The 25023-nt window shown below is 41.7% G+C and overlaps 1 protein-coding gene across 3 annotated transcripts; it reads right to left on the bottom strand.

The window, feature by feature from the left end:
* Positions 1-612: 612 nt before the first annotated feature.
* Positions 613-24505, bottom strand: PATZ1 (POZ/BTB and AT hook containing zinc finger 1). 3 transcript variants are annotated; one of them, XM_085238450.1, is made up of 6 exons: positions 22642-24505; positions 20271-20334; positions 17292-17363; positions 14771-14942; positions 9136-9273; positions 613-7667 (listed from the first exon to the last, which is right to left on the bottom strand). In XM_085238450.1, exons 1-6 carry the CDS (start codon positions 23919-23921, stop codon positions 7252-7254), a joined length of 2142 nt encoding a protein of 713 aa, XP_085094576.1. In that variant the 5' UTR covers positions 23922-24505; the 3' UTR covers positions 613-7251. The 3 variants fall into 3 exon arrangements, with proteins under 3 accessions (XP_085094576.1, XP_085094575.1, XP_085094577.1); XM_085238449.1 differs by having other exon boundaries at positions 613-7670; positions 22642-24502; XM_085238451.1 differs by lacking the exon at positions 17292-17363 and having other exon boundaries at positions 613-7670; positions 22642-24501.
* Positions 24506-25023: the final 518 nt, after the last annotated feature.

Below are 25023 nucleotides of genomic sequence, written 5' to 3'. Positions count from 1 at the left end.
GCAAAGATCCTGTTACTTAAATACATTTACAGTGTAGGGCAAATCTTTGTTGTTTTGGTCTCAAGTTTGCCATACTCTTAGAAAATTAGGGCTCAAACTGGCAAAACCACGAGGCTAAAGGAGTAGAAAGGAACAAAGGATTAATAAAGTTTCATCCCATACTTTGCTAAAGTCTTTAAAATTTGACAGTGTTGAGTTGGAACACTGCATTTGACTGATGACCCAGCACCTGAGATAGGCAGGTGAGAAGCATAGCAAAAATAAAAACCCTGTATGTTTTTCATTTTTCACTATCTTATCTTCCACATACTGAGCAAGGACAATCCCAAGTTTCATACAGATAGTTGCTACTTCATCCACATATGCTAAAAGGATGAAAGAAATTTCATCACAAAGACCCAGAGAAAGAACTTCCTGGTCAAAAGAAGACCATCTGATACACAATGTTGCAACCTGCCTATAACATTACCTGTTTCCATGTGGAGATCTGCCAAGGCAGAAACTGTCTCTGGAAAGAGGAAGATTTTGAGATACGAGAACTGCAGGGTGTCTCTGGATACTCACGATATCTGCTCTCCATCTCCAGGAAATGAATGCATGCAGCCTGCAGAGTTTAATTCTCTTTTGGTTTATTACTATTTAAAAACCAGTTTTTGCATCCCCTTCTACAGAGGCTTCACCTTCCAACAGAACATACAAAAAATACACACAATAGAAAAAAAAAAAAAAAAAAGGTAGGTAGGTAAGTTGCTTTATACAAACAGGTCCCTAAGAACCCAAAAGGCTAAAACAGGCTCGGTTTCAATAGAAGCAGGCCCATAAATAGGCAAGAAACTTCATTCAAGTAGGGAAAGAGTCATCCATCCTCACCTAAGATCCTTTCTTGCTCACACTGAAGATAATGAGAGGATTCCCAACAACTTCAGTAGAAGCAGGATTGAGATTCATCAGAGCCAATGGCAAACTTTTCTGCTCCTTCCCTTCCAAGGCACTGTCTTGTCCACACAGCATGCAGCCAGGGAAAAATGCCAGTCTTCCTGGCTTATCCCCACACTCGTGTTTCGGTTGTTTGCTCTACAGGACATCTGAGAACAGCCTTTTATTTTCTCTTACACTGTGTATTAACACTAATTGCTGCAAACTTTCAGATTACAACAGTACTGAAGAGAAATTCTGATCCCAAGAGCAAGGCTTGGTTGATTACTTAAGAGCCAGCAGTCAGTCTGACAAATTTGCAGAGGGCATGTAAAAGTTGCCTGGAGAAGGCACCAGTTTGTAGACAGAGCAGCCAAAAAGCTATTAGCGGGAATGAGATTGATTTATTACAAAAGCACTTACCCACACTCGCTGTGTGGCTGCAGGAAGCTCAAGAGCATTTATAGCTGCCGGTGGCTGTTTGAAGTGACCCCATGGTCCACATGGAACCCAGGAGCTAGGAGGGAGTCACTGGAATATCAGTGAGACACCAGTAACCTCCTTCCTTCGGCACATCTCAGCTCAGAGCACTTCCCAGTCTCCAAAACTGCAGTACAAGTAGAGAAGCCACCCAGGACAAGCTTCATTCACATAAACCCTGAGAGCAGATCAATAACACCAGGCAGTCTTTAAATTTATTTAGATATTTCACCTTTTGGAAAGAATGTAGCCGGATGCTTAACTCTGCATCATGCCTGGAGTCAGTGGGGCCAAATGTTTGTAGCAGTTAAGTAGCACTATTGTGCAGGACAGTTTGGCACTTGAATCATTCTTACTCAAGGTTATCATCATCTCATTTTTCATATGGGAACTAAACACAGGAAGAGGCCAGAGATGACATAAGGTGTTAATTCTTTACAAAGAGGCAGTCATTACCCACTACCACAGAGCAAACAACTGTGGTTTTCCACTAGCATGCTTTAATCATTCCAGCCATCCCCACAACTCCTTATAGCCAGGGTTCTTGCTCCTGTTCTGCAGGACTTTGTAGTTATGTCATATATTTTCTATTTAGCCAAATAGTTCTCCAATCTATTTTACAGGTAGCACTGTTAATCTGTAGAACTGTGTATCTGAACAGGTACACACACTGGCAAAGGAATGTATGGGGGTGAAACTATCAAGGGAGCAGGCAGAAAAACATTCTGCCAATGCTGTTGCTGCTGATGATTCTGCAACAGTAAAGAGTGGCTTCAGGCTGCAGCCCAGCCACTGCCTCCCTCTGTCCAAGGCTCAGTGCTCCTAAACACACAGCTTTCTTAAAGGGACACAGAGCAGCAGATTGGGCTGAAAGCCACATCTGTTCCCAAAGGTCACAATGTTCACAATGGCTGAAGGTTCTTATTTAGAAAAGCATGTACAGGATAAAAAGCCGGACTCAATCAGGAGACAGGGGCATCTTCCACAATCTGCTTTCTTTTTCAATTTTTCCTTTTTTTTTTTTTTTTTTTTTTCCCTCTTTGCTCATTTGTTTTGTCTCTTGGATTGGAACTGAGAGCATAAGCTCAGAGATTCAATGTGAGCTTATGTTCTATTCAATTAAGACTCACATACTGTGCCCATGCAAAAGGTGAACGGTATAAAGCTGGCTTAATTTACATTAAGATATTCATAATGCTGTTAAGGTATATTCATAATGCTGAAAAAGCCAACATGTTCCATGTTTTTTGTTTGGCACTTGCTCTCAGAGTTTCTGCCTCCCTGAACCATCACAAATATTTCTGTTTATGCAGATGATACAGAAAAGCCTTTCCTGTTTCATTACATAAAATTTTGATAGTTGTGTTTTCCTTTGTCCATTCATCTCTCATGAAACCCAGAGAAAGCTCTCGCTTTCCATTTGTTCTTCCAACACTGAAGTCTGGAGTTTCTTTGAAATTTACTTTGGCATCTACTTCCTCAAGCAAGCACCTTAAAAAAAATTAAGCTGGAAGTGGGACCCCATTCCAGACTCAGGACAAAAATTCAAATATTGAATTCTAGGAACAAAGATTTCGGGAAAACAAAACAAAACAAAAACAAGACACTAAAGCTACAACAGAGCCTACAAAATCTAGGTTAGATTTCATACTATCAATTCCATTAGTTGAGTTAGGTAGACATTCAGTTACACAGCTTTTCTATTCAAGTCAAGTCATTCCTTACTGCTGATAGCAGATAAGGGAAAAACAATAATTTCAGAGAATACTTGGGAAATAACAAACATTCCCTTAGTCACTGGCACTCAAATGGGTCTAAAACTGTGACTGGGCATTTGCAATTATTCAAAAGATAGGAATGAAGACCAACTCCGCACCATCTTACAGTTCTAGGTTTAAAAAAAACAAAACAAACAAAAAAAGATACCTCCCCCCATAATACTTTGACCTATGATAGTTAAGGCACTGGATTGAGAGAAGGAAAATCTGAGTTCAGTTTCTGGTTCTGCTATCAATTTCCCAAATTATCATGGGCAAATCACTTAAGATTGAGAGCTCACATGCCATCACATTGCCACGCATCAGATAAGTCACACCAGTCAGTTTGCAGACACCTAGCATGTGGCAAATGCAAGGCGATGTGATTTAATGTAATTCGGTATGGAATAAACTCATATTAAATTGTTTTACCTGGCACTTGTGGTGGACATAACTTACTTTAGGCAAAAAGAAAAGCCTAGTGATAAGTCTGAGCCCCTGTGTTCAACACAACATTTAAGCATGCATTTAGTGTTTCAACTCTGTTTCATTCATTCACTTATGAAATGCTAACATCTATTCCTTTCCTGTCTATCATCAATATCTAGATTATAAAGGTTTGAAGATATTTTCATACCTAATACAGAGGGTCTGAACCACAGTTGAGGGGTTTAAGGACTCCCATAATACAAAGAAGTACTACTAATCTGATTATCAGAATCTGCATTAACTGAAGTTCCTTCCTTTGCAGAGCAGTGCACTGACTTCAACATTGGACTGCAGCCCTAGCAAATAACAAAAAACATAGTTATCATCTATACACTGACATGTCAGTTAAAAATGTAATAGAAACAATCTAAGTGAGGTTGCAGCTTGAGGCAATTTAAGTATTTCCCTTTGAACCCCGAACTGATGAAGCTGAGTTTTCTGTTTGGATCTCTTTTATGATTTATTAGCAGCAGACACCCCTCAAAGTGTAGAATTTGCATCTATTTAGAACTGAATAAAATGCCTCCAAAACAGGAGAGAGAGCTCTGAAAATCCATTTCTGCTGAAGATGTTAGTGCTTGTCTGCACTCATCTGCGTGTTGGTGAAAATCTTTCCCATTTACACTAGAATGATCTAGAATTGTCATTTCAGGATTGTTAACTCACTGCCTAATTGTTTCCTTGTTCACTAGACTGAGAATTAAATAGCTTTCATTCAATTCACTCATGACAACTCAGTAAGCATTTTCTTTGACAAGCAAAATGCGCAGTGTTTTAGAAGGTTTCCTTTTTAGCTTAAGGCTTTTCATTAGTTTCATCAGGCCAAAATTCATAGCTTTCAAAATGAAATTCCAACGCGCATGGTGCTGAAATTCAACTCACCAATAACAGTAAAGTCAGTGGAGCTAAAACTAGGATAAAAATAAGCTGTACTCTGGAAATGGATTTTATGACTACCGCGTGTTCTCCAAGTGCTAGGAACACTGAGGACACAAACTTTGTGTATCTTTCAGAGCACAGCCTCAGTTCTACAGAAATCTTCCTTGTGGCTTACTGTTCATTACTAAATACTGGCTACCTGTATGGCTGCACTTACATTTGTTAATCCCATTGAATTGTTATGCTGAGTGGAAAGCCTGCTCTATCTTGAATTGCTTGGCATCTTACAGGGTTGTCTCAACATAATCTAGATTTTGTTACTTTCTTGAAACACCCTGTTTCTACTTGTCAAATAACCTTATCAGCACACATTAGTCTAAAGGGGTTTTGTGTTGTTTTTTTTTGTTTTTCTTTCCCTTTTAGATGAGACTCACACCTATTCCAGGGATTCTGGGGGAGGATGAGAATGACAGGAAAAGAGCATGTCATTCAGTCTTCCAACCCAGATTAATAGCAAAATGTCAAGTCCATATTTGCATGAAATATGCAAATTTAGAAAGCGCTGGTACTATAAGGAGAGTCTTTGATTATTCAACCTCAGTTTAAAATACTCAAGAGCGAGCTTAAAAAAGTAGCTTCTTATAAGAGAAAAGCTGCTGTTTCTAAATCAGTAGAGTTTAGAATGGCATCCTAAAACCTTTACACTTACAAAGGGCTCTACACTTCAAACACAAAACCAAAATAGGACTGTATCCCACAGTGTCTCGTTTTAGCTGCTGAGTTTGGATTGGGAGCACTTGGGCAATGCAGAGTGCCACAAGAGCACTTTGTGGCTACCTTCTTATTTCATATAAACATATCTCTTAGAGAGGATGTAGATCCTGGTCTGCGGTGGTCTATCCTGAACCAGCACTGCATTCATGATGGGGACAACTATTATTTCACAGAGTGCAAGTTTGGTGCGGAACTTGGGCTCTTCAAAGAGGCTTTTCTAGAAACAGTCAGTGCATACATAGGAGCTTGATTTGCCAAATCACTCCTTAAACCTCTGCTCATTAATCCTCACAACAATTAGGTGATGTAGAAAAAACTTCTCACATAGAGGAAATCAAGAAATTAATTCAATGATTATGCTGTTGTCTATGCAACTTTGAACATCAATAGCAGAACCATAATTAGAACTCAGGAGTATTCCTAACTCATAACCCTGTGTTTAGTTGATTAAATAACATTTATATCTGGATTTGCTACATAAAGAATTTGAAAAAATTACACGGGAAGAGGGAGGACCAAGAAAGGACGCTATTTCTGCTCAAGTGGTATATTCAGATTAAACAGAACCTCAAACAGCCTAGAAACCCTGCTTCCTCGCCTTCTGTAATCAATTCTTTTTCAGAGATCTACTGCTCACATTCTCTTATAGTAGAAACCTTTCTTGGAAAATAAATGAACAAGCCTGGCTTTTGCAAACCTGACTAAAGGTAGATCAGGAAAGCAAGACTGTAGCCAAAAAGCCCAGGTCACTGAGAGTACAGTACAATGGAGAGAGGGATTAACACCATATTTACTGGTTCTCATTTGCACACCTTTTGGACAGGTGGCTAAATTGTTCAAAAATCAGACCAAACAAGGGGATATAAAGTAACATACTAATCTCTTTAATAGAGTCCAATCCAATTAAATCAAAACCACTCTGTGAACCCCTGGATTTATTCACACTAAACAAGTCAGTGGTACATCGTGTTAACCCAATAGCTGATTGTGTTTATACCGGTACCAGGTCCCACATGACAAATGAGCACCAGTCAACCAGACTGCAATGGTATTTTTTCCATTTTTTTTTTCCCCCATAAAACTATTTCTTTCATAGACTTAAAAACAACCAACTAGCCAAGTTATTAATTATGGTACACCTAAAAAAAAAAAAGAATACTAACCCTAATGTGACTGCTGCTTTAAGAGTGCTCTGTGTCTCGCCTTAGACTGGCTTTTCAGTAGCAATTCACTACAACAGGTCCTAAAATAATAATAATAGAGAATTAAAAAATCCGACAGCAAGTTTAATGGTTAAAAATAACAAAAACAACCTGTTCTGAATGGTGATTTTACTCAGCAGTTATGTCCTGCTGCAGCACTCACAGCCTCACAAATGGTAGAAGGGGTTCAAATTCTCTCACCTTCTTTTTTTGTTGTTGTTGTTGTTTGTTTTTAAAAGGACAACTGCATTGTAACCTGCTAGGTACCATGGGACATTTTTCTTAACGTTATGTTCAGTCAATAATGGGTCTGTTTTCAAAACTTACTGTGTTTTTCTGGGGTGGGTTAGGGAAGATAGGAAGAAGAGAGAAAACAAAATACAGCTCCTTGTAGCTGTAGCTCCCCACGTGCCTTGGTTACTATGACTGTCTCTAATTCTCAGATCAGTGCTCGTTTTTTATTCTAGAAGATCATGATGAAACACTGGCTGCAACTTTTATAGCTCCATTTGGTGTTTTAAATCACGTCTCCTAACCAAGGTCACCATCTTCTGTAATTCATCAGCTAAGAAGCACTTTTTCCCTCTCCCTAGTGAAGGTTTAAAGGTGGGGTAGGGCATGAGACAAAGAGGGAAGCTAAAATGAATTAAAAAAAAAATTGCAGCTATAGAACCAAATTTCATTATTTCCTCTTTCATTCACAGCATCTTATCATTATAGCCAGACTGCTGCTTTGCTTTAAGGTCAGACTGATCTCATTTTCCCTCTGGCCCCATCGGTTGCTGGTCGACCTCTGGATCCACTAGGGATGATGCAAATGCTGACTGGACGATCTGAAACCCAAATGACTCCAGAAGAGACATGTTCTGTTGGGGTGAAAAAGGGGATCCCAGAGCAGGACCAAGGTCCCCCAGTGGGCCACCAAGGGCCCTGACGTGAACCTTCTGTATGTGTTTGTTCAGATAAGACTTTGATCTGAAAAAGCTGCCACATTCAGGGCAAGGGTACTTCTTCTCTGCCTCCGTCTCCATTTTGTTTTTGCTGACTGCCATGTCACACGAGAAGGACCCATTGGTGCTCTGTTTCTCAGGAGTCTTGAGGTCACTGGTGTCAGAGAGATCTCCATATGAATCGGAACTTTCAATCGGGTCCGAATGTGAACATTTCTGTCCTTCTATAGGAAAAAGAAAAAAGTTTTCAGAAACTCATCTGCCAAAGCACTTATTTAACATACACTCAGATAGCTTATATTGCTTATCACCTGATTCAGTAATGCCTGTCACGATGGAATGATTCACATGTAACACTGAAATTCCCCAAATTCTGAAGCCTTCGAGCGCAGATCCTCTACAAACCACAGGGCTGCTATCAGAGCAACATCCAAGTTTTCATAATGGACTTGTAATACTGAATGCATCTATTATGTGTCTCTGGATTTTGAATCAAAAAAGATTATATCTCGGGCACTATAGAAGCATGGATTTGACTGAGTTTTCAATAATACAAGTCACTCTCCACACTTCTGAAATATAATTGATACTTTGAGCCTAGAAATCTAATCTAAGGCTATTAAAAGATGTAAAGAAATCTGGAGATATTTTACTCATTCACTCAACAAAGCAGCAGTGAGTTAATGAAGTTTCAGAGGTGCAACACCATTTAATCTTGAGAAGCTGTTTTTTTAAAAGTTAAGCACAGCACTGTTAGAAGTGAACTTTATTATCTGGAGTTGATCCATCCTTAAACAGTGTAGTGAAAAACAGGAATTTAAGACACTATTTTAAGCCATTTGGATACATATCCTGGCAAAGTCATCAGTATGTCTGGAGTGTTCCTCATTCTCCTTTGGCACTATGTCAAGAAAGTTTGTCCACACTTTTTGCTCAGTTTATTTGAATGAGCGTGGGAAAATGAGACATACTCCCTAAACAAGTGTCTGAATACAAATAAGCTGTATCAACTATTAACTCTGAAAGACCAAAGACCCACTTGGCACTACCCAAAAGACAGATTTGCTTGGGACTCAGTATTATGAACCAAGCAGGATATGCATGAAATCAATACAGCACTGAGCTGGAGTAAATCTCTTGTTAAATCAGCACACCACCCAGAACCAAAGGGCTTCTGTAGTGACTCTGCAGGGACTTCAATAGCAAAAAAAAAAAAAAAAAAAAAAAAACAACCAACAAAAAACCCACAACTGGAGCTTTCCATTGGCACAGACTTTGTTTAACCCAGCATGCTGTTTTTTCCTGGGCAAGAAAACAACCATGGTTTCATGGTTGCGTTCTCGGGCTCTCTCTCTGCCTTCACTAGAAATCAGAAACAAGGTTTGGTTGACACAAGATTTAAGTGTAGTGGACTACGGACTTGTCAAGGATCTGCAGCTCTCGGGTAAAATGCAAACACTGCTCCTAGGTCAAGATGAACTAACATAGCTTTTCCCCAGGCTTATTAAATCACCTAAGTGATGACAAATGTTGCATGCTATGTGATTTCTCTGCATATTCCTCAGACTCTTTCTAGCATCTTTCCTGTCCTTCCTCCCTCCTTCCCTCCCCTTTCTCATGACCAGCCCAACATCCCACAGCACCAAGTTCTGCACAGAGAAGCAAGGTGCAGGGCAGGAAGTCTCTTGCCTTTGATGCCATAGGTTCTGACGCAGTGGAATGCTGCTCCCCCATTCGGGATGGACTCCTGGTGCCTGGAGACCTGGGGAAGGGGAACACCGTGGTGGGTTTTAACATGGACCTTTAAGTAGGAGGCAGAGGAGAAACCTAAACAAGATAAAAGGAGATGAGATCCTGCCATCAGCAAAGACACACATCTGCCTTCTCTGTTCCTTACATCTTTTTCTTGCTCCTATTCCCTATTTACAAGGTTAGCATTAATACCAGCTTGATTTCTGGCTACCTACAACATGTTCAACTACATCCCTGGACATAATCAAACAATGAACACAATACATATCTTTCATTAGACATCATTTGCTTATTGGAGGTCACGATGAAAGATCAACAGCCTCCTTGAGAAACAAATCCTATACAACCTTAGCAGATCATATGAAACTTTATGGGGAAAAAAAAAGGCAGAAGAGACATGACACAAAAAGGCACCCATATATCTTCACCTTTTTTTTTTTAATTTAAAATTCTTTTTATACTTTGCGAGACAGTTCAAAGTATTTTACTTTATGCAGTTAAGACCTGAAGGAGTACAATTTAGTAACACAGCTCTTTAGAATTTACTTTGCCTTCCCTTAGTTTCCAGCATCTATAGTCGCTCCTAGAAGACAGAAAGCTGAACCTATTCAGATTTTAAGAAACACAGTTTTGTTGTAGTTATTTTCAAAGACTATTTTCCCCATTCAGCTCATCCTGAGTTTTAAAAACTATATTGAAACTCATGTTTTGTCTCCAGTTAACAGAAAAAAATATATATATATCAGAATGAAATCTCAATATTTCTATTAGCTGCTTAGACCATGAAAATTAAAACCACATATTTCAAACACTGAATTCTAATTAAACATTGTTTTAAATTTGTTCATGTGCTATTTTTTTCTATTTCTTAACTCTCACAAATAAGAACTTCTTCTTTAATGTAATAAATTATCTAACAAATACTTTGAAACATTTTAAAATTCAGATTTTAATAAACCTGTGGGTAGTACTAGAAGCATTTGGATCACACATAAGGCACATGGAGGACAGAGTTTTGAACACTTTTTATACAGGTAAGCCCATCAATAACCATCTTATAACACTTTCATGTTGGAATCATTTTCCTTTAAGAGCAGACAGCAGAACACACGTTCAACAGTCACAGAGCTCCAGGTTCCTGTTCTGCAAACAGATAACCTGAGGCTTGGATTAATTCTTTTTAAACCAATACAGCATTTGCAGCACCAGCCCTTGAAACAGAACTTTCATATCAGTGCTTCACTTTATGAACAGATATACTGTTGTAAAGCCACTTTTACAGTGATGTAACTGCATTGACAATTGCTGAGATATAATAACATATTAGGAGAGATGCAAAATCAATGCTGGCTCACATGTTTGTGGGTTGTTGCTGGGTGGGTTTTTTGACAGCAGCTGATAATTTTAGGTGCTGAATGTAATAACAAATAAGAATTCCCTCTGTCTACCCGACAGAATTGTCACTGCACAGCCAGGATCAAAGACTGTTCAAGAGTTAAGAATTACATGCACATGGCATGCAGAGCAAGACAGAACTCCACTGCAACTTGCTGGAGAAAAAAGGGGCAGGGAGCTGAGAATGAACAAGAGATAGTTGCTGCGGATCCCTGAGTTGAAAATGAAAGTAAAGAAAATATATAAGATTCAGCAAGAAAACCATAACAGAAGAAATTGAGAACAAGGATTGGAATCATCTCGGAAAAATCATCCAGGGAGCTAATGTAAGGATATTTTCTTCTGAAGTAAGGCAAGACTTATGCTCAGGCACAAAACGCTGCGCTGAATGTGTCGCTGGGCTGCAAGAGAATCTGTTTTTCCAACAAAAATGAAAAATTTACAGCAGATATGGATAGAACTGATGTGTGACTGCTAGAGAAAAGGACCAATGTCCAGATGTAATGGTGATACGTACAACTCAAGGTATTTCCCTTATTTCCTACATGTCTAACGACTGCATGCATGCTGAGATGAGTTTCTTTCTCTAGCAACACATTAAAATCCTATTGCTAACCATTAACAAAGGACTACACAGTTATTCAGTGTGTTTCTATACTACAACTGACACAGGGAAATCTAGAGTTGTAATCTCTGCTATACAGTCATTTTTCTGAACTCTGCAATTCTATTTGTAGAACACATTGTTTTATATAATGAAAGCTGCCTGCAAAGTGTGTTAGCTCCCCTTTCTGTACTTGGCAGATGAACATGTGAGTCATCAGCTTCTATCAAGGCAGGAAGAATGCCAACTGCTTCATAAGAAACTGTTTGAAATGAGATTTTTTTGGCTTTATTCTATTTTTTTCTGAAGCACTCAGTACTGCTTTTTTTTTTTTTCCCCCATTAGGCCTTAATTAGGAATAGCTGTCCTAGGAAGATGGGGGTGAATTCACAATCAATAATCCTTTACTTTTTGAAATCTCTTTAAAAACAAGATCAAGCTAATGCAGAGCACAAAGTGGCAGTATGTTTCAAATAAAAGTATTTATTGCTTTACCCATACACAGCTCACAGCTTTGCGGAGCAGATTATTTCTTCATTCCAGACTAATCAACATTAAAAACGTGCACTGAAAAAAAACAATCTTCATTCTTTTCTCAGGTAACATCCACAGGGAGACAACTACAAAAATAGCTGTAGGATGCTCCTTTTTCAAAAATTCTGATTTGGACTTAGCCAGAACATTTGGAGAATGATTCTAGCTTCAGTCAGCTTAGTCAGCTCTGTATCCACCATTAAAAATACAATAATTCACTTTATTGTAAAAATAATAATAATAATAATCTAACTTGTGATTAGAATATGCACTCATCCCCAAACTCCTCTGATTTCTGTGAAGCAAACAGTGCATGAGTCTGAAATAGAACGTGGCTGTTCCAACTTGCAAACCTGACAGCAAAGCATCAGCTTCGGACTTGCCAAAGTCAGGAAGCTTGTAGTTCTTTGAAAAACCCTCACAAGCAAATGAAGTTCCTAGGAAGGGTAAGAGGATATTATATAACAACTAAGCAGGAGCAAGTCTTTTGGATTTAAACTGATTAAAAAAAAGTCTTTAAAAGTGAGGATTAAGTTTCCATAAGCACATTTTCCATTACTTTTTAAAAACAAAACAAACAAATCAGAAAATCTCAGAAAAGCACACTGCACAGCTCCCTCGGTTAGAGAAGATTTAATTGCTTACATAATTACTCTAAGCAAAAAGACCCTTAGTAAGAAAAGAACCTGAAGAAAATCAACTCACAGATGGTAATTTTTGGATGTTATACTGCCATTTTTGCAAAATACATAAAATTAGCAAAAGGGCACATGAATGACATAATAAACAACTGGCAACCACTTTCAATCAGACACTGAGGTCCTTTTCTCCTAAACCCACTATGCCTTTAGGAGAACACAAGACACTTGATAAACTTCTACAGAAAAGCCTTCAGTCTGATGGGATGAAGTGAGGATTCTGAGTTAGTATTTCCCACTCTGATTTTGCCACTAGGATGAGTTCAGCAGTACAAGTCACCTTTTTATCCACTTTTTTTGTTGCTTTTTTTGGTGGGCCAGCATCCTACTTCCCTTTACAAGCAGCTCTTAAAATTTTTCATCATCTTGCTTGACAATTATTATATCCAGCACTACTTAAGTTCTAATTAAAAAACACAGCAGGACATCAGCAGGAGGAAGGATAAAACTGCATTGTAGCTCTAGCAGCCACAGCTGGGGGCAGCATGCAGCTTCTGACTGTGCCAGTGCCCATCAAATAGAGGTTTCCAATGCATACATTTTCCACTGTACTTCTGTACGTCTTCAGCCTCTACAATTTAAGATATCTATTTTAAACAGTGAAGATTATAATTTGATTCTAGAAAGCTCTGGATTTAAAAAATCTCAATATCATGGATCATAAACCTGTAATCAAAATTCATGGCATGTAACAATGCCCATAATACAGGCGGTTGACAAAGCCAGTCTATAACTTCCTTTTCCTATGAATTTTAACACAAAATAAATATTTAGCAACAGTTCAACAGTTTTGTTATGGTTTGTAAGTGCTGATGTATAACGGAATTCACAGCAACACATTTGCAATACATAAACCGTAAGAATAAAGTAGTTGCTAATAGCTTGCTGTAAAAAAAACCTCTATTTTATTTAAATTCCTACTGTATATCTAGGCCTGTAAGATGTGAATACTCCTTTTAATCATTTCATTGTTTAATCACCAGATCTGTCTTTGTCATGCTGGCTTAATGTTAAAGGAGCCGCAGTGACATCTGGTGGTAGTTGAGTTGAAACTCAAGTTTATAAGCCCTGGAAATGTGACAATTTCTCCCAACCTACACGTGTTTGTTTAGCACCGTGTACACCTGAGGGAGAGCAGAACAGCACCTGGACCTTGCAGAGCATCCTGCGTGTTGTTACAACAGAAAGAATCAGGACAAGCTTAAGCAGCGTTTCAGAAGAGAGGCCTTTATGTGAAGAGGAAGCCGAGCCTCATCACACATCGTCTACCTGGAGCTTCAGAATCTGAAGATTTTCAACACAGATACCATATCTAGTCAAAATGTTAGTATCATTTTCAGGACCTAACATATGGCTAAATCACTGGAGACGCCTCCCTCACAAGTGAATGTCTCTCATTACTCATCATCTCCTCATCATCTCAAACCTCCTACAGCCCTCGTTATTCGACGCAGTTCTCTCATAAGATTTGATTTCATCTCCCTTAAAATAGGAATGGCAGCACACATTACCAAAAAACAGCTCATCAGAAAAAAAGAGATCCCCAAACACAGAGGCAACATGTTGCCATACTCACTAAGTTTGTACACGAGTGTGAGCCAGCAGTACATTTTGAAGTTGACTATTAATCATTCAAAAAAATGCAAGCAAACAGGCATTAGCAAGTCAAAATTATTTTTTCTTCTTTCCAAAGTTTGCCCAGCTTGCTTAACATCCCGCAAAGCCTAAGTCTACAAGTGTCTCTCCAACTTGGCAGTACTAAAAACAGATGGAAAAAGTTGAAAAGCTGTATTTACACAAATAAAAGTAAAGCACATTTTTAGTGCTCTTTAAGAGACTTGTTTCAGAAATATATATTAATACAAAGCAATTTCTTGGGAGAAGTGGGAGAAGCAGTTTGACTCTGCTGCTGCACCAGGAGATTAATAAGATAATAAAATGTATATTCTTTATGTACAGTATATAATTCTCAACTTCATGTGTATTTCAAATATTCTTCTTCCAGACTGTACACGGGGACCAGAAAAAAATGTGCATGATGAAGAAGGCAATGTATCATGGTTATTTTATAGTAATCTGGATACTTAGCAAATAAAATTCTTAAAATTGTCTAAGAATAATTTGCTTCAGATTTAAACTAAGGTTCTTTAGGAACTATTAACTATATAAGAGCAGACCTATAGCACCACCAGTTTCGAAGTTAAGAATTCAATAAGGAAAGCAAAGAATATGTACACATATAAGTATATATGTCTCTTGTTGCAGACAGTCACACAGCCTTACAGCTTCCCTCGAGCATTCTCCCAGCCCACTGAAATTAAAAAAATTGTTTCTTCATTACCTCGGTTACAGATAGTGCAGAAATTGCTTGGTCCTTCACTGTGTTTCTTCAAATGATCTGCCATATATGCTGCCCGCAAGTACTTCCCACACACCTGGCATGGAACTTTGTCTTCATGACATGCTAGGTGTGAGCGCAGTCGATCACGCGTGGCAAAGGAAGCATTACAAGTCTGCAGGTACAACGAGAACCATGTGACTCAACAACCCTGCTAAAAGCACTGACGCTGTCAAATCTATTTAGCATTCTTTAGAGTAAATACCTCAGACCCTGCATATACAAATCACATGATACACAAGCCATTTCCCCACAGTTAACAATTCAGACCACCCACATATCACACAAGATGTGGTTACTACTTGAAAGAATTAAGAAAGCAAGAAAACAGCGCTAATGTACTACAGATAATAATACTTCAATATAGATAAGAGTTCTAAGGCCTTAGCTCCTCACTGAGGATGAAGATATTAATACCAAGAAATATTTAATAACAGAAGTAGCATTACAGTAAATTCTGCCACTTCACTGAGCCATTAACATCACTTCAGACCACTCAAAATGTCCTCTTTGACACTTTCCTAAATTTTGTTCTCTGATACAATCTGACTTGTACAGAGGATTTCTCCTTTGGACTAAGAAGACACATAATAAAGCATGAGAGAATTGCCTGGGATGAAAAAAACAAAAGACAGTAAAAGAGCCATCCTGGTACCCCCAGCAGCAGTGCAGACAAAGTGCAGAAGTGAAGCCTCGGAAGTGAGCAGGTATCAAAATAACTGCATAGCAATGTAGTCTGTTTAAAACTTACCCCGATCAAGCTATCATATCTCACTTATTATCATGAAACAAGCTTGATCTGCCATGAGATAATATTGGTTCTACATGCCCACTTCTCAGAGGTAATCTGTATGACAGATGAGAGACAGTTCCCTCCCATGTTCATAGTCACAGCAAGTGGCAGCTGTGCAGACTGTGTATATGCCTACTACGACAGCCTGTCAGTTCTGAAAGGTTTGATGTATTCCTAACATGAAGGAAAATAGTAAACCATCAGTAATACACTGTACAAGTTATTATTGTCCAAAACGACTGCTCACAAGTGCAAGAAGGAAAACAAAAGCAGGTATGTGTTAGAATGACCAGACCAAACGGGCAACAGTGACATCCCAGAGTGCACAGTGTTTGGTTTATACCACACCTTTATATAAAATAATGCAGGTATAAGTTGTATAACCAGAGTCCCCTAAGAAATAATATAAGAAAATTAAGTGACTTGGGAACTGGATACATTCTGCCATTTCAAGTATCAGGGTGCAGTTAAACAACTCTTTCACCAGAGAGAGGCTTGTTAAATTAACAATCTTAGTAAAATTACAAAATTACAACTTCAGATAAACGAAATCGATAAATACAGGTAAGGGTAACCTACACAATTTTGTGTAATTTAGTGAATCAACAGCTTGACCTATAAAACACTAAAGGCAGCTGAAAAGTACCTATCCATTTCAACAGGCTTTGGATTCATTTGACCCTGTGAGATGCTTAAGTAAAGTAAATTCCCATGGAGCTTAGGCTACTCGGCAGCAAGCACAAGACTTAGCACCTCACTGGATCAGGACTTAATGTACTTAAAAAAGCAACAGCAAAATTATCTGAATTTCCATGATACACAGTTTAGCTAAGCTCACCAGACAAAGAATCATAAATCACAAGCAGTGAAGATTAAGAGGTAAATTCTTAAAAATGAAAAATTTCTCTGTATTTGAAATCTCAGGACACAGCGCTGAGCAAAAGAGGTGCAGCTTTCATTTACTTAAATGTTATTAGAGGTAAACGCTCAATTAAGTTAGGATTCCTAATGCTGATGCTAATCAATCTGTTGGATATCAACTAAAAGTATATAACCAGATAATCAAGGATGACAGCCAAAAGACCCATCATCAATTACTCTAGTAATATTGAGCCACAGTGAGTGTCCATACAAAAGCATTGGGAGTGCATTAGTTTATAAAGCAGACCAGAGACAAACCACATAAATACACGGATGCCAGAAGTAAAATTGTATCTGTCTCACATTGAAACGACCAAGTTGAAAGCTAAGAGAAAGGCAATGTAATCATTTATGTGTTGCTGCTGAGTTTTGTAAAGTTCATCTTTGGATAAGCTGTATAGCAAATACATCTGTGAAGAAGCTTTGAAAAAATAATCAGTCCAGTGGAGAAAGCAAGAACCAGTTTAGCTGAATCATAACGATGGGAGATAGGACTATAATTAAAGAAAACCCCAAAGTTAATATTCAAATAGTTAATATTTATAAAAGTATAGAGCAAAAAAAAAAAAAAAAAGTAAAAAGTTTTATTTTATAAAAGATGTGAAGTGCTACACGAGTACTAAGTATTTATCATTAATTGTTAATCATAGAAGAAAACTCCAGTGCTTTCCTATCAAACATTGCAAAGGTATATAAATAGACCAAAAAGAATATATATATAAAGTTTAAAAAACATTGTTGAAGAAATACCTCTTGAAGTTTCAACTTTTCTATGGCTGTGGATGTCTCTGAGCTTATTCCATGGTGGCTGCCATTTTCCTGCTAATAGGCAGGAAGTAAGAGAAATTAGGACAGGAAGAAACTCATTCTGCATTGAAATCAATGGGAAAAGCACTGGACTTGGGATGCCAATTTTAGGTTTATTTAAATAGATATCTTTCTTTAACAAAAGCTCTGCTTTAACTTAACCTGTTTTTTTCTCTTTTTTTTTTTTTTTTTTTAAACTTCAGTTGCCAGAGGAACAACCTTCCTCTTGCCTCACAGAAGGAACAAACTTCTTGTTCCTCCCCTTTTTTCTTTCTCGTCCACAGAACTGCAGCCTAACTTCTATACCAATCACACTCAAAAACCAACAATACATCCTTATGTCTTCCCATGATGAGCCAGCAAACCAACCTGTCCCTTATGGCCATAACACTGACTTACCCCTTCTCCTATATCTGGAACTCAAATGTAAGTTTAAAGAAAAAAACAAAAAACAAGACAAAACGAACAAACAAAAAAACACAAAAAAGAAGGAAAAAAAAAATCATCATTGCAACAATACAAGGGAAATATAGCCAGAGTGCTACTCAGTGTCTGGTCTGGACACCAGTGCAACTTCTTGGATCAGTTTCCTGAGATGCCCTGGTCTGTGGAGGTTTTCCCCTTTCTGCATCTATTTTAACAAAAAAGCTGGAATCAGGTCTTTGTGTGGCATGGGATGCTACAAGGGTTGGAAGTTAGGAGAGTTTTTCAAAGGTCAGTGAAACCAATGAAAACGAGAATGAAAACCTGGAAAAAAACAAGCCAATATTAAGCTATTTTCCTTATTAGTGGCCAGGTACTCTGTCTTGATAAACGTCATAGAACAAAAGTGTTACTGGCTATGAGATAACCAGAAGGAGAACTTTATCAATTTATGTACGAGCTTTTAGATTCAAAACAATTTTCAGTGCATGGCATCCCTTTGTATGGTTTGTATGACATATATCGAAATCCAGGCATGCTCAAGGTTTTCTTCATTTGACAGCGTATTGTTCAGTCTTTTTTCAAAGAGACACAGCAGCTCTTTAACAAACATTCTACATGGTGTTTAAGATTAACGAATTATTAACTTTGCAGAGTTAAGCATTCAAAAATGAAGAACAAATCAAGCTTGAAATGACAATCTCAATTCTGCCCTCATGCTTGTAATCTATAGATTATAGCTTCTAACTGAAATAAACAATGCATATAATGTCACAGGACTTTAAACAGCAAATACATAATGAGAAAGGCAGTTCTTAGAAAATGCTATCACAGAATACATGTGTGCAAGGAGATAAGAGTTGAGCTTGGCTGCACAATCTTAGTTTCTGTATTTCTTGACTTTCCAGCTCTTAGTGTATCCTCTGATTCACACTTGCACAGTTTATATTTAGTCCTCTTAAATTGATATGAAAACTATTAAGTATCAGCTGGTAAAGGACAATTCAAGCTCACCAGTGTTATTCATCAATTGCATATATTCAGTAACCTTGATACCAACTAGCAAAAGAATCGAGAGTTTCTGGTTATGTTGAGACCTAAGTATTACTTTCACACCTGCAAACAAACATATGCTTGGGGACAACATTTTCAGTTATCTTCAGTTTATCCACTCACACCCCTTGCTATCCATCCCCAAAGTGTGAGATCTTTTTTGCAAGCAGAATTTTCCAATGTATATGAATCTATACCCCTTAATCATCTTAATAAGTTCAAACCAATCTAAGGTTTCTATAAAGTAAAGAGTAAAATCACCACGAAGGCTCTATGGCCTGATTTACAAAGGCGCTGAGCTCCTGCAGACTGTACTGAGGGCAACAAAAACCTCTAGATGGCTCTATACTTCTGAAAATCTGTTTAAGGGATTATTAAAACTACAAAAACCTTTCAAAACTCTCACAGTTTGGAGGAAACATAGCAAAGGTGTGTCAAGAGGTGGAAATAAGTGCAGATGAGGAGGCAGCAGTCACATAGGATTGACGAGGTTCGTAAAACATTAAAAACTTCAGAAGGAAAAAAAATCTTCTAACTTTTCTGTCTTCAAAGAAAATGAAGTTATCATGCTCAATCTTTCTTAAAATAAATAGATAACCAAGCCTTTCTTCAGAGAACAACCATGCAGACTGCTAGCCCAACAAATGTTTTAGAAGTTTGCCTAACAAATTTGTGAAGACAGTGGGTGATAATGGAAGCTGGTTCTCAACTTTGGTTTTAATTAACACTTCCAGGCACCTTTTAAATCTCTACACAAATGAATTACAAAATATCTTTCTTGATTTGTTCATTCAAACCACAATGAATGATTAATTTACTGTAAAGTAAATATATATATATGTATATATGAATATACTACTTTGTGACATCATATTACAAAGATACTGAAAGAATACTGTGCCTATATTATCTATGCTCTCACTGGGAGGAAAAAAAAAAAGCTTCCAATTTTGCTCAGTGCAATGTTCTGAATGCTATATGATAAAAAGAGCACCCTGGCAAGCGACAATAATTTATGAATTTTATTTGAAATTATTCTAAAAACAACAAACCAAGTCAACATTGGAGCCTTCTGTTGGTAACTGCAACAGAGTGGGAAAGAGGAGGGTGGGAAAAAGAGGGCATTCTCTGTGACATTGACTTAAGCTCAGGGACAAGGTGAGTGGGTAAGAGATCTGGGGAGGGTCAGCAGCAGGAAAGAGTGGAGCAGTAGGGAAGAACACGTTGCAGAAGCAGAGGGAAGCAGGACCAAAGCAGCACAAGGGACTGGAGGACAGGGGGAATGTTAAGCAGCTATCGTAGTGGAATGCTCACTTTCAAATACTTATCCAATTCACACACAGGTGGTATTTTTATCGATACTTTGTAATTCTCTGCACATTTACAAATCTAACACCTTAAAACAAAGATAACCCATATACCAGTGTAAGCCCCTCCAGCTCCTACCTGACACTTGTGAGGTCTCTCTGAGGTATGCACCTGTTTGATGTGTCCATTCAAGTGGTCTGGCCTTCAAAGAAAATACACATATGCACACTTGTAACAAATACTAAAAATAACTGTCTAATTTTAACAAAAAAAAAAAAAAAGAAAAAAAAAAGAAAAAAGAGAGAGACAATCCCTGTGGTGGATCTATTACGGATGTTGTGACATTTAACTTTCCAAGAACCAGATTACCAACAAGTGGGACTCTACCTTAAGTATTCTCTCCAACTTGCTAAAAGAGCAGCATTTTCTTGCAAAGAAGCTCTGACTGAACAAACAAAGCAAACAGGAAATACGAGCTCAATTTTCAAACCTACATGTCCCCTTCCAAACTCCTATTCAGGCCTTGACCATCAGGGTAGTCAGGTTTACCGTTGCCAAATATTTGAAAATCAGCCCCTTCTGATTTATGTCCCAAACATAGATGTAAGAAGCCAACTTTAAGCACCTTTGTGCAAAAAGACTGACTCTACGCTCTGTTGCTGTGACATTCTCTATCAGCAAGACAAAAAAAAAACAACTGTCCTAACTCACAATGTGGTGGAGAGACTGTTAATACAAATAAAGTGCTCTGAAGGTCCCAACTAGAAGGTGCAATGGAAGAGCAAATTATTACTGAAAAAAGTTAGACCATTCTTTGCAATTGGGAAAGCCTACTTTGAGAAGACTGAATAGCTGCAGATTTTCCTGATGGGAGTTTCTCTTAGTGGGAAGAAAGCTTTTCATTGTATGAGCCCAAAACTGCTTGGAAACAAGTTCTCCACCCTCTCCTCCCCCAGCTCTCCAGCTGCGCCAATGGGAGCGCGCAGGGTGGAATTCACGCACTGCGGACAGCAGAGCCCGAGCTGTGCTGCTGGAGCCGGCGCTGCGGTGGGCTGGGGCCGTGCAACCAGACAGACAGACGGACTGGGGTCCTCCCAGGTGCTGCCAGCCTGGCGGCCGCGCTGCTGCACTACTCGCTGGAGGAAAGGGCACTAAAGTCGGGCATCGCGCTTCCAGCTTTCCTCTGACAGCTCCTGTAACTGAATACTGCATCTTAAGAAAGGTTCTCTACTTTCCATGCTTCGATTTTAAAAAGACGGATAGATATTTTTGTGGTTTATTTTCTTAACAGTGTACCTGCTTGCTCACATTTTAAGTCATTGGAAACAAGGAGAACTCAACACGTATTTTTCACCTCCCCTTGTTGACAAAAATCTCTCATACAGCAACAGAAATTTTTAATCTTGAACAAAAATGATAAAAATTGGCAATGATCACAGGTAGCACTGTAGTAAAAAGCATAATTTGCTTTTAGCTCACATTTTCAGTTTATGACTTCTCATCACTAAATTTGCAGTCCTGAACAAGGAGCGTCCCCTAATTAGTGCTGATTTTAGAAAAGAAGGGGAAAAAGAAGAGGGAGGAGGAAAAAGAAGAAATCTGTGTTGCCTTAACTTATCCCAGTAACAAAAAACTCTACCAACAGGAGAGCTAGCAGGCACATACTTCCCACGTGTACAGCTGGGAAAACTCTACCCCTGTCAGCTTTTGATTCATTGTCCTGTGTCAGATCCCTCTCCCCTGCTGAGTCAACAACTGCAGACAGAAGCAGAGTGCAGCTACGAGGGGAACACGGCATGGATGCACCCCCCACCCCCCAAGCTCCTAGCCTCAAACTTATATTAACTCCCACAAACAGTGACAACAAAAAAAGCAGCAACATTAAATGCACAGATCTTACGTATGTTGCAGGGCAGAAACAGGATCCCCTTCAGAAGGTTGTAAACCCAAAGGACACAAAGATCATGTATTAAAAGATACTTGATGCTGCAGCCTTTGAAATCTCACCTCTTCCTTCACATTTGGGTGATAAAAAACATTACGAACTAAGAGAAATGAAGGGAAGTTAAGAAAAAAGAAAATTTAAAATGGATACGAGAAAAATAATAAACTTGAGATGTATTAATATTTTGCACTTCAACAGCACCTTCCAACTACCTACAAATCAGGAGTCTCCAGACACTACAGTGAGACAGGTAACTACTAGGGAGACCCACTTGTCAGAAATGTGATCTGAGGGAGGGCCTGACATGTATGTGGGTCTGGGACAGAGCTGGGGATGTTTACCCAGGAGCCAACTGACTCCCGGATCAGTGTCTTAATTACTTTTAGATCCTTTTGAGAGACTCAGTACAGCCTCCCAGCGGAAATGATGAAAGTTCATTTCTCGAGACATTTTAAATTGGAACAGCCAAACTACCCTATGTACAAATTGTTCTGGTTTCCCAAGAGATGGGAAAGACAACTTCCTAGATCTCTGCATCTACGATCCTTGGAAGTTCTCTCTTACCTGGAAAAGCCTTTCCCGCAGCTCTGGCAGATGTAGGGCTTTCCCACTGAGCCATCGTGGGATCGAACATGATAGGACATCCTGTCTTTCCGCTTGAACCGTAACCCGCACACTGGACAAGAGTAAGGCTTCTCACCAGAGTGTGACAGCTTGTGCCGATTCAGGTGGTACACGTCCCGAAAGATCTTGCCACAGATGTCACATGCCACCTGTTTCCTTGTCCTGCTTCTTTTTCTGGGCGCATCAGGGTCGTCCTGGCCAGGGATGCCATTTTCACCCAGTCTGGGGGGTGGGATGTCTATGTAACCCAGCTGCAAGCTCGTCACCCCATGCTGAGCCTCGTGCTGACGAAGCCGATTGGCATCAGTGAAAACCTTTCCGCAGAGGCCACATGGCAGGATGCCAGCCTCCCGCAGTCCACCCGGGGCCCCGAACATCATGGAGTCCAAGAGGTTGGCTTTACGGGGACGGCCTCTGCCCCGCTTGGTACCTAAGGTGGGGGCACTAGCAGCAACATTCTGGAAGGGTGAGGCCAGCAGCGGCGGGGAAAGGGGTCCTGCCACCATGGGCAGGCGGTCCACACCCTGCAGCACAGGCAGGGAGGACTGTGCCGCGGTGAGTGCAGCCCGCGTGGCCTCGTCTTCAGGCATGCCTGCAATGCCATTGCCATTGGGCGCCAACGTGGCACCGTTGGTCATGTCGAGAGGGAAGCCGAGGTCAGCGGCTCCCGGGCGGAACAGCATGATGTCGGGGCGCGTGGGGGGCACGAGGATCTGCACGTTGGACTGTTTGATGACCTCCTGGCAGATGTCGATGACAGAGCGCATCAGCAGGAACTTGGCGGCCGTCATGAGCTCCGGGAAGCTCTCCAGCCGCACCACGATGCGTGAGGTATAGGCGAAGTCCAGGATGTCCCCGAACACCTTGGAGCTGATGGTGTGCATCTCCAGCTCCCGCCCCCCCCCGGGGGACCCGCCGCCTGCCGTCGAGGTTCCGCCGGCCGCCGCCGCCTCCGCCGAGCCCCCTTCTCCACCGCCGGCCGCTCCATCGCCCGGCTGCGCGCTGAACACCGACTCGAAGTACTCGCTGCAGGCTGCCAGCACCGCCCGGTGCGCCGGGAAGCTCTCGTCGCCCACGCGCAGGAGCACGTCGCAGAAGCGGCCGCCGTTCTTGCGCTGCTGGTTGAGGCTGTGCAGCATGTCGGCGCTGTGCCGGCTCACCTGGTACGTGTAGCAGCCCGACGAGGGGCCGCAGGCGGCGGCCTCGCTCACCCGCTCCATGGGGCTGCGCCGCCCCGCTGGCGCCCGCAGGGGGCGCGCGCTCTCACGCCCGGCGGCGCGCGCCGCCTCCTGCTCCCCGCCCCTGTCCGGGCCGACGGCGGCGGCGCGCGCTGCGCTCCCTGCACAGCGCGAAGGGATGGCGGGGGGGGGCGAGACAAAAGGCTCGGGCGGCGGAGGGGCGCGCGCCGCGCGGGGCCGCCGCGGCCGCCGGCGCGGGAGCTCCGCCCGGGTCCGGCCGCCACGAGGCGCTGCGGCCGCGGAGGCCGCCGCGGGAAGGGGCGTGCGCGGCGCGGCGGCGGCGAGCGGGAAGGGAGGGGGCTCGGGCGGCCGCGGCTCCGGGCTGCCGGCTCCGTCCGTCCCTGTGTGTTTGGAGCGGAGGAAAGATGGCAGCGGCTGCACTTCCTCTTGCACTTTCACCCCTGGGGGGAGGAGAAGGAGGGGGCGATACCACCCCCCCTACAAAAATCCAGCGGGGGCCCCCCGGCCGCTGCTCCCCGACCGAGCGCCGCCGCCGCCGGCCCCGCGCCGGGCCCCGCCCGCTTCGCCGCACCCTCACCACCGGCGCCGCAAACTTTCCTCTCTCCTTCGGTCGAGAAGCCCCCCACCCTATTCGCGGAGACCCCCCCTCCGGCCGCTCGAGCTCCCCCTGCCCCCCCGCTTCCTGCCCCCCTCCCTCCCCGCATCCGCCAATGCACGAGCAGCCAGCGCCAGCAGGCCGGCCCCCACCCCGCCCGCCCGCGGGGCCGGGGGCTGCAGCCTCCCCCTTCCCCGGCGCCTCTCCTCCAATGCCGAGCCGGCAGCCGGGCCCCCACCGCGATGCGGGGGGGCCGCGCTCGCCCCCTCCCCCAAATATCCGGGCCGCGCTCGCCCCGCGGACCCCCTCCCACCGGGGAGAGGAGGGGCCGGGGGTGGGGGCGGTGGGGGTGCCGCGGGCGGCCTCCCCTCTCCCCGGGCCGATGCGAACCCGCCCGTAGCCGCAGAGCCGCGCGGCGGCCCCCACCTCCCCCGCTCGCCCCACAGCCGCTCCGTGAGGGGCCGGGGGCTGCGGGGCGGCCCGACCTCCCCCCGCGCCCTCGTTGCCCTCGCGCTCCCTGTACCGGGA

Source organism: Meleagris gallopavo, chromosome 17 (assembly GCF_905368555.1).
Source record: "Meleagris gallopavo chromosome 17, MGAL_WU_HG_1.1, whole genome shotgun sequence".
Lineage (NCBI taxonomy): Eukaryota > Metazoa > Chordata > Aves > Galliformes > Phasianidae > Meleagris > Meleagris gallopavo.
Note: the sequence above shows the minus strand (reverse complement) of the source record. Positions and strands in the feature narration are given on the sequence as shown.

Excerpts from the sequence above, each read along its gene's own strand:
- PATZ1 (XM_085238449.1), bottom strand. The coding sequence starts at position 23,921 with ATGGAGCGGGTGAGCGAGGCCGCCGCCTGCGGCCCCTCGTCGGGCTGC. Across the intron at positions 14,943-17,291 it reads AAAAGTTGAAACTTCAAGAG|ACTTGTAATGCTTCCTTTGC; the intron begins GTATTTCTTCAA and ends TTGTACCTGCAG. Across the intron at positions 9,274-14,770 it reads CTGCACTATCTGTAACCGAG|GTTTCTCCTCTGCCTCCTAC; the intron begins GTAATGAAGAAA and ends TATCTTGTTTAG.